Source organism: Scatophagus argus, chromosome 15, assembly GCF_020382885.2.
Source record: "Scatophagus argus isolate fScaArg1 chromosome 15, fScaArg1.pri, whole genome shotgun sequence".
NCBI lineage: Eukaryota > Metazoa > Chordata > Actinopteri > Scatophagidae > Scatophagus > Scatophagus argus.
In genome coordinates, this window is record NC_058507.1 from 5,307,524 (window position 1) to 5,325,905 (window position 18,382).

General features: G+C 40.7%; 2 protein-coding genes across 3 annotated transcripts; one reads left to right on the forward strand and one right to left on the reverse strand.

Annotated features, from left to right (window-relative positions):
* The first annotated feature begins 403 nt into the window (after positions 1 to 403).
* On the forward strand, positions 404 to 7,245 carry slc18b1 (solute carrier family 18 member B1). The gene is made up of 14 exons (XM_046412834.1): positions 404 to 683; positions 886 to 1,025; positions 2,549 to 2,644; positions 2,728 to 2,801; positions 3,799 to 3,946; positions 4,189 to 4,345; positions 4,431 to 4,567; positions 4,663 to 4,764; positions 4,861 to 4,952; positions 5,478 to 5,573; positions 5,650 to 5,724; positions 5,898 to 5,991; positions 6,336 to 6,385; positions 6,531 to 7,245. The coding sequence occupies exons 1-14, from the start codon at positions 653 to 655 to the stop codon at positions 6,583 to 6,585; spliced, it is 1,347 nt and encodes a 448-aa protein (XP_046268790.1). The 5' UTR covers positions 404 to 652; the 3' UTR covers positions 6,586 to 7,245.
* ahi1 (Abelson helper integration site 1) lies at positions 6,673 to 18,381 on the reverse strand. Of its 2 annotated transcripts, XM_046412760.1 has the most exons (27): positions 18,190 to 18,381; positions 17,859 to 17,916; positions 17,202 to 17,320; positions 16,502 to 17,082; positions 16,318 to 16,403; positions 16,048 to 16,234; positions 15,686 to 15,878; positions 15,513 to 15,608; positions 15,227 to 15,412; positions 14,894 to 15,046; positions 14,073 to 14,205; positions 13,805 to 13,928; positions 13,351 to 13,580; positions 12,845 to 12,951; positions 12,586 to 12,704; positions 11,846 to 11,976; positions 11,603 to 11,743; positions 11,263 to 11,465; positions 11,122 to 11,167; positions 10,962 to 11,014; positions 10,094 to 10,211; positions 9,759 to 9,817; positions 9,558 to 9,623; positions 9,299 to 9,461; positions 9,115 to 9,200; positions 8,416 to 8,504; positions 6,673 to 8,260 (listed from the first exon to the last, which is right to left on the reverse strand). In XM_046412760.1, the coding sequence occupies exons 2-27, from the start codon at positions 17,866 to 17,868 to the stop codon at positions 8,080 to 8,082; spliced, it is 3,660 nt and encodes a 1,219-aa protein (XP_046268716.1). In that variant the 5' UTR covers positions 17,869 to 17,916; positions 18,190 to 18,381; the 3' UTR covers positions 6,673 to 8,079. The 2 variants fall into 2 exon arrangements, with proteins under 2 accessions (XP_046268716.1, XP_046268717.1); XM_046412761.1 differs by lacking the exon at positions 8,416 to 8,504 and having other exon boundaries at positions 8,125 to 8,260.
* Position 18,382: the final 1 nt, after the last annotated feature.

The following is an 18,382-nucleotide window of genomic DNA, read 5'->3' on the forward strand; positions in this document are numbered from 1 at the left end:
TGGGAGGCTTTAACGGAACATCAACGTCATCTATATAAAACCACAAAATGAAACTAAATTTATCTGTAAGTTAAGTGTTCATGCAAAACATTTGCATTATCATTCTATTAGTATTTTCTTTGTAACGGAGAGATGGTGGTAATACTTAAAATTGCAAAACGATTATTTTCATATTAAAAAACTTTAGAATCGAAAACATGTAAGCCTATGGGATAAACGTACATATTATCTAACAAACGACACAATAATAAACCCTAAAACCGAATCACATTTTAAATCATAAACATAGTGTAACTTGTGTATTTTGGTGATAGATTGGTTTGTAGGCCGGAAGTCTGACTCGCCGTAGCCGTTTGTGGCGCACAGGTGCTTTTATTTTGAAAGTAGTGAAGGAATGTGTGTACGTTTTGACGGTTCACGCCGGACGATGTTGAGGAAATGTTCCCAGTGAGAGTGTCTCGGTGTCGGGATTGTGGCGTGTTTTCGCTCTACACATAAGTAAGGAGCTGGCTGACAGTCAGCTCGCTGTTTTTGTTTTCGGGATTCGTCCTCTCCTGTCTCTGCCGTTATGTTACCGTTTGATTTTATTTCCTGAACACCGGGATAACTGGATACGATCCACCAAAAAATAAAACAAAACAAAACAAAAAATATGGACTCCCGCGTTGATCTTCAGCAAACAGGTCGGTGACTTTCATAAATAAATAACAGGTGTGATAACCGCAGTTGATTACTTTTTTTTAAATCAACGACACAAGCTGAATTAACCTCTAACTGACATTTGAATGTGATTAATTCCATCGTGAACTTTATGCCCTTTCACCATTGTCCAGTGCTGTTATCCCTACTTCTTCACCTTTATTCATATATCCTTTTGGATAACAGATAACAGCCCTCCAGCTGAATCAACGGAGCCTCCCCCGAAGATGACCAGACAGCAGATCCTCACCCTCGTATCGGTAGCATCTGTCAACTTCAGTTCAATGATCTGCTACTCAATATTAGGCCCGTTTTTCCCCAATGAGGTAAGCCATAAGAGGCCTGCATCACAGGGTACAAATTATGTGTTGAGGTACAGAAGTTTGGGCTTTGGAGGCCTTAAGGCACTTTTTTAATAAAGTTTGAACTGTTGCCTTCATTGAAGCAGGAAAAGGGTGTAGCTTTTGAAAGAAGATTTAAACCTCTTTCCATGAAAAGGTGAATTCACAGGTGATAAAACACACCTTTGCTTAATTCATCACACTCAGAGGCTTTTGCTGCTACAGCTGGAATGGAGGCAACTTAATATTCATACTTCTTTGTTGCTGTTATTATAATGAGTTCTCTTGTGTTTCCACTAAGTTTTGTCATTTGTCATTTTCTATTTCTGAGGTGTCTCTTTTTTTTTGACCAATATCATGAAGGTAGCTTTGTAATCTAACTCCAACTCTCTTCTGTTGACTCCCACTAACCACTGTTACAAACAAAACTTACTTATGTAGTTTTAATTGTTAATAAATAGTTATTGTTTATAGATCAGTTACAGAGTTTAATGCTCCTATTTGTTAAAAATGCTGTTACAACTGATGGTAATCCATTGGACTTCTGTAGCCTGCCTTTCGTTTGTCACATCTTCAAATAAAGCCTTGTTTTCTTGCAAAAAAACAAGAACCAAGAAACAGGTGTGGACATGCCTGTGGCACAGGAGCTGTTCCTGTACCTGAGCCTACTCTGTGTACAGGTGTGAATGAAGTGAAGTAGATGAGAGACCACACCTGAATGGATACGAGTCAGCCACAGCCTGATCTCTTTTCACATTCATCACCATTTACTCTCAGATAAAATGTGAGATACAGAATGTTGCATCTCCTTAAAGACATTTACTTGCCGTTGTAGTTGTGTCTTTGCTTTCTGCATTGTTTTCGAGTTTAGACTCAGACTGAGGCGTAGTGATACAGTCATGAGTAGAAACTGTGGCTAAAGTCTGTAATTTTAAGTGCTTATTCGGACAGCCATGTCATTGTAAAGCTCACTGATCAGACAGCCAGCACAGTCATGTGCTGGACGCCAGAAAGCCTCCCTGAAGGCCGGTGAATGACTGACTCTGTTCCACTTTTTTTGGACAGAAGGTCTCAGGTAAAGTCAGCTGACATTTTGGGTAACAGCTGGCAAAAGTTACGACACAGCGGAGTAATAAATACATCACAAGGAACTGATGAACTGATTACAATTTTCCCACACTAATTATGACAAAATTGTACGCACATGTCTAAAAGGATAAAATGAAGTGATGACATTTTATATCCAAATGGTCAAAGGTCAGCCTCACTGTGACTGTCCATTATTCAACACCATAACTCAGGAACAGAAGGGGAGAGTGTGATCATATTTCCTTATTTAAAGAGATGTAAACAAGCATGCCTAATGTAACGTTATCCACAAAAAATGTTATTCCATTGCGTTTTATGGTCACGTAGATTGTGTGTCTTCATCTGTTGTCTTACTGTACCATGAAATAAGCTCTTCTCCTCAGACCTTTAAATACATGCATCACATATGTCTTTCACAGGCGGTGAAGAAGGGAGCCAGTCAAACTGTCATCGGTCTCATATTTGGCTGCTACGCTGTCTGCAATTTAATTGGTTCACTGATTCTGGGAAAATATGTGAGTGTGTGGCATTATTTCTTATCGTTTTCACGCTAAGTGTGATTTTTCTGTAACTTAATCTTCCTTTGTCGTTGCATCAGATTGTTCAAATTGGTGCGAAGTTCATGCTTGTGACCGGGCTCTTTGTGTCCTCAGTCTGCACCATTATGTTTGGGTAAGTGTTGGTGTATGTCAGCAACGATGATGGCCACAGGGACATTTAACGCACAGTTACAAGCAATCGTGACATATTTTAGTACATTTTTAGAGCATTTAAATTCACTCAGAGAGCAACTCTTAAGTGAAGCCTTAAAAGAATACAGCTGATTTAAGGTTTATTGTCTTTGTTGTCGAAGCCTGATGTAGCTTATTTCTCTGAGCCAAAGAGCTCTATTGTTGTCTTAAAACCATTAAAAAAAAAAAGGAGCCACACTTTTGCACTGGTTAACGTGTTCCTTTAATGTACTCATCAGGAACTGAAGTTTATTGTGATTATAATCCAACTCAATAGAGCACTGTTATGTGTGTTCATTTGTAGATGACAGTAGTTTCAAAAAATGCATCATTTAGTCCTGATTGAGTAGCGTTTGCACTATCCAGTCGTTTTGGACTGTAATTTATCCTTTATGGTGAAACAACATCTTCTCTCCTCGTTTCTGCAGATTTGCTTCTTTAGTAGGAATGAATGGAATTGAGGCTGAGAGCCGCAGGCAGGGCTGAATAGTTGAAGAGTACCAAGAGACAGACAAAAGCAGACACTGTTGGTCTTTTCATGGGATTTCTTGATAAAATACAGAATGACACAAGCCTCAAACTTGAGGTGATTGCGAAAGAAACTTAATATGGTAAATTGTATGACTGCAAGGTCACAAAATGGCCGAACCCACAAACTGCCATAGATAGACAGATACTTTATTGATCCCGAGGGAAATTCAAGTAGGAGAATAAAGCACTCCTGGGGAGTATTGGGCATTGTACACACAGGTTTTGTGAATTTATTGCTATTCTTCATGTGAATGTGGATAACTGTGGATTTGTGATGTAAAACTGAATTTCTTCTTAGGCTATTTAAAACCAAACCAACAGCCTGTCCGGTCAGTCTGAATTTGTTTCGGTCAATCTCTGATTCCTGTTTGACATGAACTGATCGTTTTTGCTTTCTTTTCTCGCAGATTACTCGATCGGGCTCCTTCAGGTCCCGCTTTCATTACTCTGTGCTTTATAGTGAGATCCGTTGATGCTGTGGGCTTCGCCGGTGCGATGACTTCTACTTTTGCCATGTCAGCAAAAATATTCCCAAACAATGTGGCGACTGTTTTGGTGAGTGTAAACGAGTCTTGTGCAAACAGGCATGTTGTTCAGACATTAGAATCACGAGCAAACAGAAAAGCCATTATTATTGCAAATGTTTTGTATGTCCCATGTCTCCCAGTGCTGTGGAAAATAATTAGTAACTTACAGTATGTGGTAATAGTACTTATATTCTGATGCGTTTTCATATATACACAACTGTTTGTGTTAATGCCTATTTTAATGTGCATCACTTCTCTCACTCTCTTTAGGGTAGTTTGGAGATTTTCACTGGACTTGGTCTTATTCTGGGGCCACCAGTTGGAGGGTGGTTCTACCAAACATTTGGATATGAAGTCCCTTTTATGCTTCTTGGATGTTTCCTGTTGATTATGGTTCCTTTCAACATATATGTCCTGCCAGCCATTGGTAGCATTTGGAGATTTCAATGTATTTTTTGTTAATTTTCAGTCATTTCAATAAACTAATTCTGTGTGTGTTTCTGTGAATGCAGATGCAGATCCTTCGAAGGACTCATTTTTGAGACTTCTCACCAAGGTGAAAGTAGTCCTCATCTGCTATGCGATATTCACTCTCAGTGCAGGCTTGGGCTTCTTGGATGCCACATTGTCCCTGTTTGCTATTGAGACGGTAACTTCCTTTCTTCTCATGAAGTCAACTTACTCTAGGAATAAAGTTTAATTTGCTTGGTGCGAATGAGGTTTTTCCCTCTCTGTTAAATCTAGTTTGGTCTGTCAAGTGGCTTCGTGGGACTCATCATGCTCGGTTTGTCTTTACCGTACTGTCTGGCATCGCCGCTGTTGGGGTATTTTACTGACAAATATCCCGTGAGTACAAAACCACATGTGGATAATACTTTCGTAGCTGCAAGTTGGTCATTTTGAATTGAAAGTGAATCCCTCATGTGTGTCGGTGCTCATCAGGTCACCAGGAGTTGGTTCATGGTGATAGGAGGTTTCGTCACCGCGACTGGCTTCTGCCTGCTTGGTCCCGCTCCTTTCCTTCACATCCCAAAGTAAGCATGTGTTCGGGTCAAACCAGTTTTATTTAAGTAGTCCCAGATCACTACAGATGTTATCTAATGACACTTTCCAAATAGGACATACTTTTTTAATATACAGAGACCTAATATTCCCCCATGAGCAAGCACTTCATGGTGAGGAAAAAACCTCAGAGCAGACTCGGACCTTGTGGTCGGAGCACAGCAGGAGGTCCAACCACGAGGTTCAAGTAATGATCAAAGTTTGTTAAGTGAGAAAGACTTTCTACTTTAAAACTATTGTCCTGCATTTCTTGGGAACACACCTTCTTGCTGAGGGTTATATGAGAAATCCACACTGCTCTCATGTCTGTCCATTTCAAATCAAGCTACAGGCTGTTAGCTTAGCTTAGCATAAAGACTGGAAACGCCACCCCTAATAACCCCTAATAACCCCCAAATAACAAAATGAATGACATATCTTGCTTTTCATTGTACTCAAAGTGTTGACTGATACTTTCTTCTGTTTTTGTGTTTGTGTGTGTTTGTTTGCACGTGTAGTCAGCTGTGGTTGCTGGTCTTCATGCTCGCTCTAATTGGGTTTTCTCTGGGCATGACCGCAATCCCAATGTTCCCTGAGATCATCACGTGTGCAAAGTGAGTCGCTCCTGCATTCATGAACTGTCGTTGGCGAAACACCTACTCCACATTGTTGTTTTTTTCTTTGTTGCAGTGAACTAGGATATGAAGAGGGACTAAGCACTCTTGGAATGGTGTCTGGGCTGTTTGGGGCGGTTTGGTCCGCGGGGTAAGTCCTAATGGATTTTACCGAAATCCAAAACTCAGTTGCTCTTCAGTATATCTTAATCAGAAAGAAAGACTTCAGATGTTGATGATACAGTAGATATGAAATCAGTTATCCCATTAGATTTTTTAAATGTTTAGATCATTAATGTTTTGATAATTGTTCTCTTTTTAAAGGATGTTTTACGGGCCGGTGGTGGGCGGCCTCATCACACAGCATCTGAACTTTAAGTGGGCAGCTGCAGTCCAAGGAGGCTTGGCCTTCTTAGCCGTAAGCATACGTTTGTTTGGTGTTCAGGTTTTCACTTCGAGAATAGGACACACAAAGCCATGAAATAAATGCTGCTAGCGTTTTTATTGCCTTCTTGTGATCTGAGAGATCATAGTTCACAGCTAATTAGCATATTATCAAGAATAAATGATCAGGCACTCATGCGGTCAGCCTCATACCACAGGTCACACAGCTGACTGAGACTGGGAACGCTGTTGCTGTACCCCCATGGCATTTATTTTAAGGATGGAGCAATGTGATTCCAAGCCTGCTTATCATTCAGGGGTTGAACTGGTTGTGAAGACTAATACACACATAAAATACAATGACCACTCTGTCCTCAGGCCTTCCTCCTCGCTGTTTGTTATCTCTACCAACGACCGCAACAACGAAGGTAATCATTGAGCTCAGCTTATCAGATTTACAGTATGCCATATCTTAAGATGCCTCATACGTTTATATGTGCTGAATCCAACCTGCAAAGCTGTTTAGCTTTTATTTGTGGGGTGTAACACTCACCTTTGTGTCTGAATTTGTAGTGTTCGAGAAGACAGTCGACAGGTGAATGAAAGCACTCCTCTCCTGACTGAATGAAGCCCTGTGGAAAGATGTGTCAAAGAACAAAAAAATTATCTTGGTGTTTTTTTTTTTTCTTTTATTAATTGCATTTTAACATTTTTGAATTATTAATTTTTGATGTTGCTTACATCATAATCATAATAATTTTTACTTGGGTCTTAGAAACATGTTTTATTTTGATTTAATTGTATCATATTTATATGAACTGTATTTGAAAATGTTTGTACTGAGTACAGCCTAAAAGCCTAAAACACAGTAGCATATCTATATGACTGATTTTAAGTAGGTACAATAGAATTTAAATCAATCATTTCTTCATGTGCACGTTGGATGGACGTAACGTGAACGAGTGTAGTCGATCACTTCAGATCACAGGACATTCAAAGTCCTTTCAAAGTCCAGATCATAAAATAAGTGTGCCTTTTGTTCGACTGTATTAATGATCTTATTTTTCTACATCACATGACTTGGATTTTGTGTTGACGTGTCACATGTCGAGAGCTGCTGACCACCTTCAATGAAACATGAAAGAAGTAATGCGCTGGTGAAACAGGTTAGAGTGAACCTCTCACGTTATCGGGTGTAATTCAATATGATCAGGAGGATTGTGTCACAGTTTGTGTGTCTTAATTTTTCTACTGATTATAATAAAAACAGCCCATATGTAAATAAAAAGCACTCACTCCTGTGTTCATTCACACTATTTGTGTGTGTGCCTGTAAGTTTAATCTGCTCATACAGTATTTTATTTGGCAGACTAAGTTACTAAGTTAAGTTAGTTAAAGTTACATTAACTGTATTCTATAATTTCCAAATTTGTCACAATAAAAACTAATGAATATCCTGTTGATATTATAATCTTGAAAAAAGTCTTCTGTACATCTCAACATTAATGTCTAAAATTATTAGCCCAACATGTCAGTGTTAATTTATGGGTAACTAGCTCAAATAATTCTTTCTAATATATTTTTCATTATATTAAAATTTACAACAAGCAGAAAACATAACACCATATCAGCATTGTTCCACTCAATAAATGTACGGCAAACATGATCAAAATAGCCCTGAAGTATATTTATTTAATATATCAAATATGTGACTGTACATATGATTTGTATAAATGCATTAACAAAATATCTGGAAATGAATAATGATTGAATGTTTTGTTATAGCTGCAAAATGGCAGATAACAATCCTTGTCAATTTCTTACAGGCTAAGAAAATAGAACCAGAATATTACAAATGTTTGTTTTGTATCTTCAAAAATGTACACAATATTCAGTTTATATTTATGTCAATAAATATATGAAACATACAACAAGAACTGCTAGAACTGTACAACTTGAGCATTTTACTGATCAATTTGCCTAAAATATAGAATATGAATATACTGACTGTCCATATGTAAAAAAGAAAGATAAAAATACAGCACAACTGCAAGAAAAACTGGTTTAATAGGAAAAATGAATTCAGATCAAAGCAGGCTCGAAAACAAACACGTCCAAGGGTTCATGTGTCGGGCTCAAAGGCACTGTTAGTCCGGCCTGTTGGCCTCTTAGGGAGAGGTCTGCCCGCGGATGTGCCTCTCCTCCTGGTGCTGGTCGACGCCGAAGCATCTGCATCTGAAAATGTGGCTTGAAGTGAAGGTGCAAGGACTCCAGGCTTTTTCACCTTCTTTTTCCTTCTAGTTCTGTGGGAAAAACCATAGTTTGCATAGTTTATTTTTAAAATGTTTTTAATGTAACGTGTAAAGAAAAGCAACACTTGGAAACTCGTGCAGTGTTAAGTAGCCATGACCCTGCGTATGTAGTAAGGAGGAGTATTTGAGGAAAGTGAGCCGCTAACCTGGCATCAGCCAACTCTGGTTCGGTGTCAGAAAGGGTCGGCTCAGAAAGAAACCTTAGTTCCCCAGAAGAACTAATTGCAGCAGATACCTTACAGAAGTAAAGGAGCAGGAAACATAAAATCAGGACAGAAAAAGACATCGTACCATACCAGCACCGTCAGACAGACCACAATCACCATGTTTTTATATGCAAGTATACAAGAAAATGATACTCCAGCCAAGAGTCTCTCTCAGCCACCCGCTAGTCTGATTAGTGGCTCATGATTGGTCGGTTTCACCAAAACATCTCAGGTTAGCAATAATTCAAAAACAAGTCTAAAGTCACCCTAAAAGCTCTGTGAAACTCTTATAAAGCTTAGCGTTGTTCTCAACATGCTAACGTGCTCACGATTAAGAGTGTTCACCATCTTAGTATCGCTTGTTAGCATGCTAACGTTTGATAACTAGCACTAATAAAAAAAAAAAAAAAAAAAAGCTGAGGCTGATGTAAACATCATTAGTTTTGACAAGGAGACGTGGATGTCCGTGTCACTTTTAACAAACAGAAAGAGAGGCACCACAGACATGAGAGAAAGAAAGCCTGCTTCTGAAGTGCAAGACATGTACACCCCATCTACAGCCACGCCCCGTTTCACCATTTTTTATCCCATATTCAGTACGGGACAGGAGAGGCCACAGTTGTCTTTCTGTCTCCTTACCCTGGTTGGTGTTGACCTGTCAAAAGTCCCCTCAGACAAGGCTGTATGTGCGTCTATGGACTGAGTTGCCTCTTCATGGAAATCTCCTACAATATAGAATAACTCAGCGTCTTGCACCACAGTTTGGGTGTTTTACATACGTTATCCATCATGTGTCTTTCGCAAGAAAACATAATCCACTTACTTTGATCTGCTACATAAGAAGCAAGAAAATAACCCTGCTGCCCGTTGGCCAGACGCCCGAACCACCAGTTGTCGTTGTCTTTGTACAGCACTTGGATGACATCACCGCGCTGTATGGTCAGTTCATCCGAACGATTAGCTCTGTAGTCATACAAGGAGACAACCTAGAAGAAGGACACAAAGGTGGAGGGAGTGCATTTGAGAGGGAGAAAGCAGCAAACAAGCATGTGGCTGAGCTCACAGCGACAGTGGACACTTACTACTTGTTGAACGGGGGCAGAGTCGGTCCCCACGTGGACGCCTGAAGAAATGTGGTCAGGAAGGGGCTGAAGGAGAAAAACAATGGTATTTATTTTAATCCTGCTGTAACTCTGTTTTAGTGGATATATGCTGGTAGACCCCAGTGGAAGCTGACTGATCAGTGCAGTCATCTTTTTCAGCTGACAAATAAAAAGCCTCACCGACTGCAACCTGAAAGACGAAGCTCCTTTCAGACGTTGACTGACTGGACTGAACCCGCCTGAAATGACAAAAAGACAACAACAAAGAGCAGACGTAAATATTCCATCTTGAACTGTGACTCAATCCAGAGATGACTTACGGACACAAGCAGCCCATCTTTGTCCCTGTGCGCGGTGTACATGCTACACCATAATGCTGCAAGCGTTTGGTCATGATCACCACATGACATAAACTGTGCAGCTGTAATCTCAGAAAGTATTATCACATTATCACAGAGCTGCAGTAAAGCCATTCATTGGTTAAAGACACGTAACAGTGTGATTAAGCCACTCACGGTTTTGGGTGCTCAGAGCTGCCTGGGGGATAAGCTGCTCCGCTAGGGAACCAGACAGCTGCAGCTTGGAGTGCGGCGACAGGAGAGACGGAGGAGGTAACGAAGCATTTAATCCCGTCTTAAAAGAAAGTTGCATAGCAATTTGGTTAATTCAAAATAGCATTAATTTAATAACTACTTTCTGTTTCATGTAGCCCTGCAAGAGGATCCCTAATGCAATTTTCTTGTCATGCACAGTACAGAGGTCCATTTAAAGTCAAGAGTAAATTAAGACTTTAAAGTTTCCCATGGCAGCCAACAGGATAACCTGATAACAGGGGTAGCCATGGCCTAGAGGTTGGAGAAGCGGATCGGAAGGTCGCCGGTTCGATTCCCCCACCGGACGGACAGGAAAAATTTGAGTGTGGTGGAGTGATAATGTCCCCACCCCCTCATTAGCCAGCTGACTTAACCCCCTATTTGCTTCCCAGGCGCTTGATGCAGCCCACTGCTCCTGTGTGTTTCACTGCATGTTGCATGTGTGTGTGTGTGTTTCAATCATGATGGATTAAATATAGAGAAGTAATTTCCCAGTTTGGGATTAATAAAGTAAATTAAATTAACAATAAACAACCCATAAGAAAATCACTAAAGGCTGTGCTAACCAACATTCGAATTTATCATTAAAAATATAAATTCTCTAACTTTATACAATAATTTTTTTGTGTGTGTTTCCTTCCTCTACATTTGAAAGGAAACCGGTTTAGACAGATTAGAGAACAAAATCAGTGTGGGAATGAAGGGCCTGACAGGTTATATCACCACTTATGACCTGAATAAAGAGTGAGTACACAAAGGTTTGTTTAACGAGCACTGGGAAAAAACTCACGGTGCCAGAATCTAACGTCAGACTCCTCCCTGTGTGAGTAATCCCGATTTTGTCTGCAAACCAAACACACAAAGGTCTGAATATTTTCCAGGTAAATGAAAAGACATCAGCGTTAGCATAAGTTAATCCACCTGTACAAAAGATAAAATACATACAGTACCTTGGTCATAAATGTATCCAGAAGATGAAGACCTCTGATGTGGTTCCTAAAAATGGTTTAATAAGAATGAGGTTTGGTGTAGACTGCTTTTCTTTGTTTCTGTCTAAACTCATTTTAAAGTAACAGAGGATGAATATTTACAAGTACGGAATCCAGCTGCTCCTTAACACACTGCATTTTCAGAGCAAGTCTTGTTGCTTGGGCAAACTGATCCAAGGCAGAGGCAGCGGACGTGTCCTGTAACGCTTGGGGGTCTGGCGTGTTTCTGAAGGTTTTGGTGTCTGCAGAAGCTGATCTGCTCGTGGCCGACGCTGCCTTCATGTTGTGCGCCTCCAGCTGGGACACTGTTTAATACAACATGAAACGCTCTTAGCTTCCTTTGTGTTTAAATGCCTCAAAATAGTGAGCACTTTTGATGAGAGATTCACGTCCTGGATCACATGCGCAAATAAAAAGCTTCTTTTCAGGTGTTTTCACAAACCTTTGCGATCGTACAGGTATACATGGACGGGCTGGCTCTGGCCGAAGGCACAGAAAGCGACCATATTTTCGTGAGGGTGGAACGTCACGCCATGGAGGGCGGTGGAGTAACAAAGCTCAGAGTAGACTGCAACTTGGTCACCTGAGAGGACAAAACAACTGGCAGCTGGAGCGACTGTCATACTTTCAAAACTGTTTAAACCAACTGGCTCCTTTATCCACGGAAGAAATAAATGTTTCTCACCTGTGTCTGTATTCCAGACGTATGCCATCCCATCCTCGCTACCTGAGAAGATGAAGTTCCCACATGGTGTGAAAGTGCTGTAGATCCTCTCTCTGTAGTTTGTGGCTCCAGTGTACTTCTTCACAGCCAGGCTGAAAGAGGCAGATGTATTGTTGACAAGGCATAAAGGGATATTTGGTTATGTCTGAACAAAGAAAATACATGTTTTTGGACTATAACAACGACTGTCTTTTGAGAAAGAAGAAAATCATTTTTTCCAGGGACAAATCTCAAACAATTGCTGGTTTCAGCTTCTTAAATGTCAGGATTTGCTGCTTTTCTTTGTCATTTATGAGAGATATTGAACGTGGCTTTAGGGTTCTGGACTGCTGGTTGGATACAAGATGAAATTCGAAAACATCACTTTGGGCTCTGAGAAACTGTGATGAGAACTTTTCACATTTTTTGGACATTTTACAGAAGCTTAATCTTGAACATAATCTGCAGATTAATCAGTAATGAAAATACTGTCAGCTGTCAGCTTTGTTAGAGCTTGTATAATGTGTTGGTAATGCAGTAAGTTAATGTCATTACTTAGAATAAGTTATCACATACTCAAGATGCAATCATAACAAATCACAAAACCTTTTTTTTCCACTGGTATCGCAAACTGCAAACTATGCTGTGACCCTCAAAAAGCAGTTCAGTGTTTCCTGTAATTACACATGGTGTGATAGTAAGTTTTGTCTCATCTTATTCACATTCTCAAATCCATCATTCTCAGGACACTGTCTTTGGCATGGATGAGCAGGCACCGCCCGTTTGGGTGGAGTTGCAGCATGTTGATGGGGATACCGCTGAGGTCACTCTCGTCAACTTTCTGCCGGGAGAAAACAAGCAGAATTTCACATGCTTTTCAAGTTTCATTTCTACTGCACAAGCAGAAGCGTTTTGTCGTGCAGTAGAGTTTGTTCATTAGTTATCTAATCAGACGGCTGTCTGATAGACACAATTATGTACCTTTTCTATGCACCAGTGATGACATGGCTGACGCTGCTTGCCCTCATTTACTGATGTTCTCCACACAATGATCACGCCTGTGTTGTCCGCAGAGAACATTCTCCTTCCTAATTACAACAAAAAGAACATCAGCTGTGAGAAGAGTAAAATATTCTTCATCCCCAATACAAAGACAAGCCCTGCTTTTCATAAACAGAGCCCCAAAACCAGGCCAGACAGTACGTGTAAAAGTGCTAAATATAACCCTCCCCTTCAAAATGTCTTGACATACACACTGAAACTGTCCACTGTCTGTGGGTGAGTGTGGGCAGCAGCAGCAGCTTACAATTAAGAGATACGTTTTGCTATAAAGAAGAAAAAATGTTCTAAATGAGCTGAGTGATACTGCAGGTCATCATAACCAGGCAGTACATCCACTACAAGTGAACTTTGATTTGTGTATTAAAATGCAAATTCCATCATTCATTCATCAGAATATGAAAAACAGATAAATAAAAACACAATACCTTCAGTGTCAAAACAAACTGTGTTGATGAAACTGTTGTGACCCTCAAACTCCTGCAGCAGCTGGCCATTCACATCGTCAACATCAAGTCTCCACACTCGTACCAGAGAGTCGTAGGCCCCAGTCACCACCAGGTTCTGGGCCGTGGGGTGGTACTGAGCACAGTACACGAAGGATGGATGAGGAAGAACCTTCTGGGCCGTCCCCAGGAGCCTCTCCACGTTCCACTCTCTGGGGTAGGGGAAAGAAAGTGTGTTCTTTACATAATACTCTTGAGCCTATCACTATTGTAGCCCCAAACATGCTGTGTCACTGGTGAGTCACATACTATGAGGAGTAATTCCTCCCCCTAGAGGTGCTACAAAGAAACAGCTATCATAGCAATTCAGCAGCGTCCCTTCATAGACAACTGTTGATTCACCGCTAATCTTTTTATGTAACAAACAGAAACTGACCTGACAGTTCCATCGGAGGAGGCAGACAAGAGGCTCCGATCATCTCTGGACCAGCAGAGATCATAGACTATTTTCAGATGGCCATTGAAGGCAGCCAAAACTTTGCCAGAGGGAATCTCGTACACTAAAACAATAAAACAACAGGTCAGATATGCTTGGAAGGCATAGACTCGTGAGGTCATCCCCAGAGACGTTCATGAATACTATGCATAAGCAGCAAGTTAATTAGATAGAGATTTGTGCTGAGGTGTGAAGAGGTGTTGCTTACCTACGACAGGGAAAGCGTCTCTGTCAGCACAAGCAGCAGCCAGTATCGTCCCAGCATGAGAGAAGAGCACTGTGAAACAGCCCATCTGACCACCGCGGAACGACAGCATGGGCTTGTTGGGAATCCGACAGACCTTTAACAAAAACACTGGTAATGCTTGTGCAGCCAACAATGTTTCAAAGAAAATGTTTTTTTAAGACTGTATCAAAACAATACCGACATTCCTTCTTCGTATTTCTCCAGACAGTGTTTCCTTGCTGACCCACAGTAAACTCAGTAAAGATTTTTGAGCAAAAAAGACTTAGTAAAACGTGCACTTGTGGTGTTTAACTCGGCCTGCTGAAGCCTTGAGAACTTTATAAGCCATTTTACACAGGACTGTGGAATTACATGAGGAAGGAACCACTTCACTGCCTTTATGGAAAATATAATCACAGCGTATCACAGAAACAGTACATATGAACAAATGAGTGTTGCTGATGTTACCTCACACCATCCTGCGCATACTGTGTTGATGCGGTGAACACTATCTAAAACATATCACGGTGCATGCGGACTAAAATAATCTACAAGTAACTTTACTCATGAGAGAAGATTTTGCCTTTTTTTTTTGGATAAGACAGCTAAAGATATGACAGAAAATGGCGGCAGAGAGAGAGGCGACGACACGCACCAAAGACGGCACGGGCGGGAGTCGAACCTGTCGCCACTGCAGAGGACAGACAGCCCCAACACATGGGTCGCACGCTCCACCAACTGAGCCACAGGGGTGCCCAGAAGATTTTCTTTTGAATCAAACAAAAACTCCCAACTCCACCAACCTGTCCGGGCAGCCTGCTCCATCTCAGTACTGGTGGCTTGCTGTCTAGTGGCTGTGTCAGGCTTCTCTTTGTGACCTCATTCTGCAGCTCACTGTAGGATGTGCTACCCCTCTCCTCCTGCAGGGCCATCATGGAGCGAATACTGGGGTCCACCTGCCGAACAAAAGCAATCTCAGCTACAACATATTACAGAGTTCACTCAAGGCTGTGACCAAACATTATCCACAGCATTACAAATCCTGTAGAACAAGTAGAAATGTGAGAAGCAAAGATTCGTTGTAAAGATAAATGATTAAATAATTCATAGCAGCTATAAAACAACAAATAACTTACATGCTCAGGGAGTTTAATGCCTTTCACTGTAACATAAAGGGTGGACGCATATTTGCTTCGTGGGTACTTCCTCCACCATTCGACCACCTCAATTGTTTTATGTTGTCTCTTTGCCCGAGGTGGAGGGCAGAAGAGCTGGAGACGAAGTTTACTGTTGATGTTCAGCACACCGTTTGTGCCGACAAGCTAAAAGATGCAGGAAAAACATGGGGTGAGTATTGAAAACAAAAAAAATTCAGACTAGTCTTTTCTTTCTAAACCAAATGTACAGGACCAAATATAGCACCTTCAGGAATGCCCACGCAATCTTTCTGAATCCTCGCTCATGCTTGTCAACATCAACGTTGGTTTTTGCTTCTTCCATGGTTATGAAGTCCAGGATCTTTTACAAAACATTAAAAAATTATTGACACGAGCATTGAAAATGCCTAATTTATGTCTAAATGAAGTGTCCCTTACTTCAAAGAAGAGAAGAACTCCGGGGCTTTCATCGTTTTGTTCCACGAAATAACCAAAGCGTTCATTGAAGATGATCTGTTCCTGCCACTCGGGGATGATTGATTTGTTCTTCTTAAAGTCAAAAGGTTGGGTCATGATGGGGAGAATGTGGTCAACGTTCTCTTGCTCATAAAATGAGGAGACTGGACGATGGCTATGAAAACCAAGACAAAGACATTTATTGGGTTTTTGCAGTATGTTGTGTTGGCTCAAAGGTTTTAGTTCCCTCTGTTCCCTTTGAAATGAGATACACAGCTTATTTTGACTCGACTAAAACACAAATATCTGGTTCAAATGTAAAGTATCTAAAAATCTGTTCTCACCAGTCTTCTTTCTTCACATACTGTCCAGTGTGTTCATCCACGACATGGATCTTCACCATGGGGTGTGAGATCAGCAGGACGTTCTTGAGGCGATCTGTTCTGTGGATGTACACTCCCAGCACGAGGCTGTCATCAAATGCTGGTTTCTGTGGTACTTCTGCCTCACTTTCACTCATTTCTTTGACAACTGAAAAATGTGAAATTCAAAAACATGAATGTCATCAGCGTGAAACGTTTTAAGTGATTTCCTGACATGTGACATCTCCTTACTGTGTTTCTTCTTCTTTTTCTTCTTTCCTTTGAATTCTGTTTCGTTTTCCACATCAGCGTCTTGGCCAGCATCTTTATCTTGCTCCCTATTGGACCAAAAAAGTATTGAAACATACCTCAATATGCTGCTAAAAACTGTAGCCAGTAACTTTACTAATATCATCATATTAGTAAATGTACACACCCTTCTTCCAACTGTGTAGTTACAGATCTGAGCTTTTTCTTCTTTTTCTTCCCAACATCATTATTTAGAGAAATCTTTGGGGAGACAACACTCTCTTCCTCTGTCTTGATTTGTGACTTCATCAAAGTCCTGTCCTCCTCCTGTGCAATCTGCTGCTGGTATTCCTGCAGCAGCTTGTCCTCTGTATCCTCCACCTGACTCTCTGCCTTGGCCTCTGTAGCTCCTTTCCTTTTCCCCTTCTTACTTTTTCCCTTTGCTTCCTTTTCGCCACCTACGTCATCTGGCTCCAGAGCAATCTCAGACTTGGAAACATCTGCATCCTCCTGGATGTAACTTGAGCTGTTGTCAGGTACAGGCAGCGGGGGAAGGTCCCTCTTACTTTTCCTCTTGCCTTTTGAAGTCTGAATCTCCTCTTGGTTCTTACTGTTGTTGACATTAACCTTTTCTGCCGTTTCCCTCTCTCTTCGTTTATTCTTGGTATAGCGAGGGCTGCCCTCTTCGGGGTGATATGTATTCTGCAGGATGGTCTCATGATCTTCTGTGTCCTTCTCAAGGTTGAGATTCTTTTTCAGATTCTGAAGCTAAAAGAAACAAGGGAGAGCAAATAAATGTCAATGAAAATGTTGGTACCTCAGCGATTAACAGTTGATGCAATGTTCTCCGTCACTGAAGGCAGAACTGCACATATTGGAACACATACCACAATCGTCTCCTGAGTTTCAGTGCTTTTCTTCTTCACCTTTTTCTTCTCTGTTTCAGTGTACTTCTTGAACACTTCATTGAATCTTTCCCGGGTCTTTGCCCGCTCTTCACTTTCACCTGTAAAAAGGTCACATTATTATTAATGGGGAAAGCGGACAGGGGCTGCTTATAATCGGATCGATGTGATGAGGGGTAAATTTACCCAAGTACTGTACTCAGTAAAATTTTGAGTTATTTGTATTTCCATTTTATTTCTACTCAGATTTAAATAACGATTTTTTTCTGTTAGTTTGTTTCTTTGTTACACTACATCTGTTTACATACATAGAAAATATTAGGACCAAGATGTTTTATTTGTCCCTGTACAACACTGGATCGTACAACAAAATGAAAGTTTGTAGTCCCCTTTATGCTACATACTGAAGTTATGAGACAAATAACGAACAAAATAAGATAACAAATTGAACAGAGCCACATATTCAGTCATTTATATAAAGAGTCCCATGTCTTGTATTATTTTGATAATAGTTTTGCAGATTTTTTTCGTTGGACTTTTATTTGTAATAGAACATGTTTACACTATGGTATTAATTAAGTAAAGGATCGTTGTAGTTCTTTCGCCACTGGTGTGTTCACGGGACAGCAGGACACTCACCTGCTGGCATTCTCAGACACCGCAATGTTTCTCATTCTGGGTGTAAAAGGCTCTCATTCTAAAAATACAAAACAGGGACAAGGTTAACGTTGCACAACAAAATCTCTGCTGGATCATACATCGCTACTTCACTGAGTGTTTCACGCAAGTCAACATAATTTGGACGAAAACGCTGGGAAAAAAAACGCATTGTGTTTTATGAGATATCTGCTTAGCTGAGGATAAAATAATCTTAGGCGAAGCAATCTTTGTGAGACCGCTAAGTAACGTTAGCTACGCTAGTTAGCTTGCTAAATGCTAACGTAAGCTAATCTTACTGGTATTACCTTACTGCGTTCGGTAGACTATATGTAGTTTCTTCAACAGTGTTAGCTTTAACACAAACCAAAATCCACAGAGACGCATTTAAAAAGCTGGGCAGGAATTAGCATAGGGTTACTCCGTGTAACTAGTCCGCAGTGATTGTGCTGTCCCCTAACTTCCCCAACAACGCTGCGCAGGTTGCCAAGCCAACCACGACAATG

What these genes read in the sequence shown, in the direction of transcription:
- slc18b1 (XM_046412834.1), top strand. Translation starts at nt 653, where the DNA reads ATGGACTCCCGCGTTGATCTTCAGCAAACAG. An exon ending in ACAATGTGGCGACTGTTTTG is followed by an intron (nt 3,947 to 4,188) that starts GTGAGTGTAAAC and finishes CACTCTCTTTAG; the next exon opens with GGTAGTTTGGAGATTTTCAC. An exon ending in CCCTGTTTGCTATTGAGACG is followed by an intron (nt 4,568 to 4,662) that starts GTAACTTCCTTT and finishes TGTTAAATCTAG; the next exon opens with TTTGGTCTGTCAAGTGGCTT.
- ahi1 (XM_046412760.1), bottom strand. An exon ending in ATCACTGGTGCATAGAAAAG is followed by an intron (nt 12,705 to 12,844) that starts GTACATAATTGT and finishes TTCTCCCGGCAG; the next exon opens with AAAGTTGACGAGAGTGACCT. An exon ending in TGACGTTAGATTCTGGCACC is followed by an intron (nt 10,212 to 10,961) that starts GTGAGTTTTTTC and finishes CTTTCTTTTAAG; the next exon opens with ACGGGATTAAATGCTTCGTT.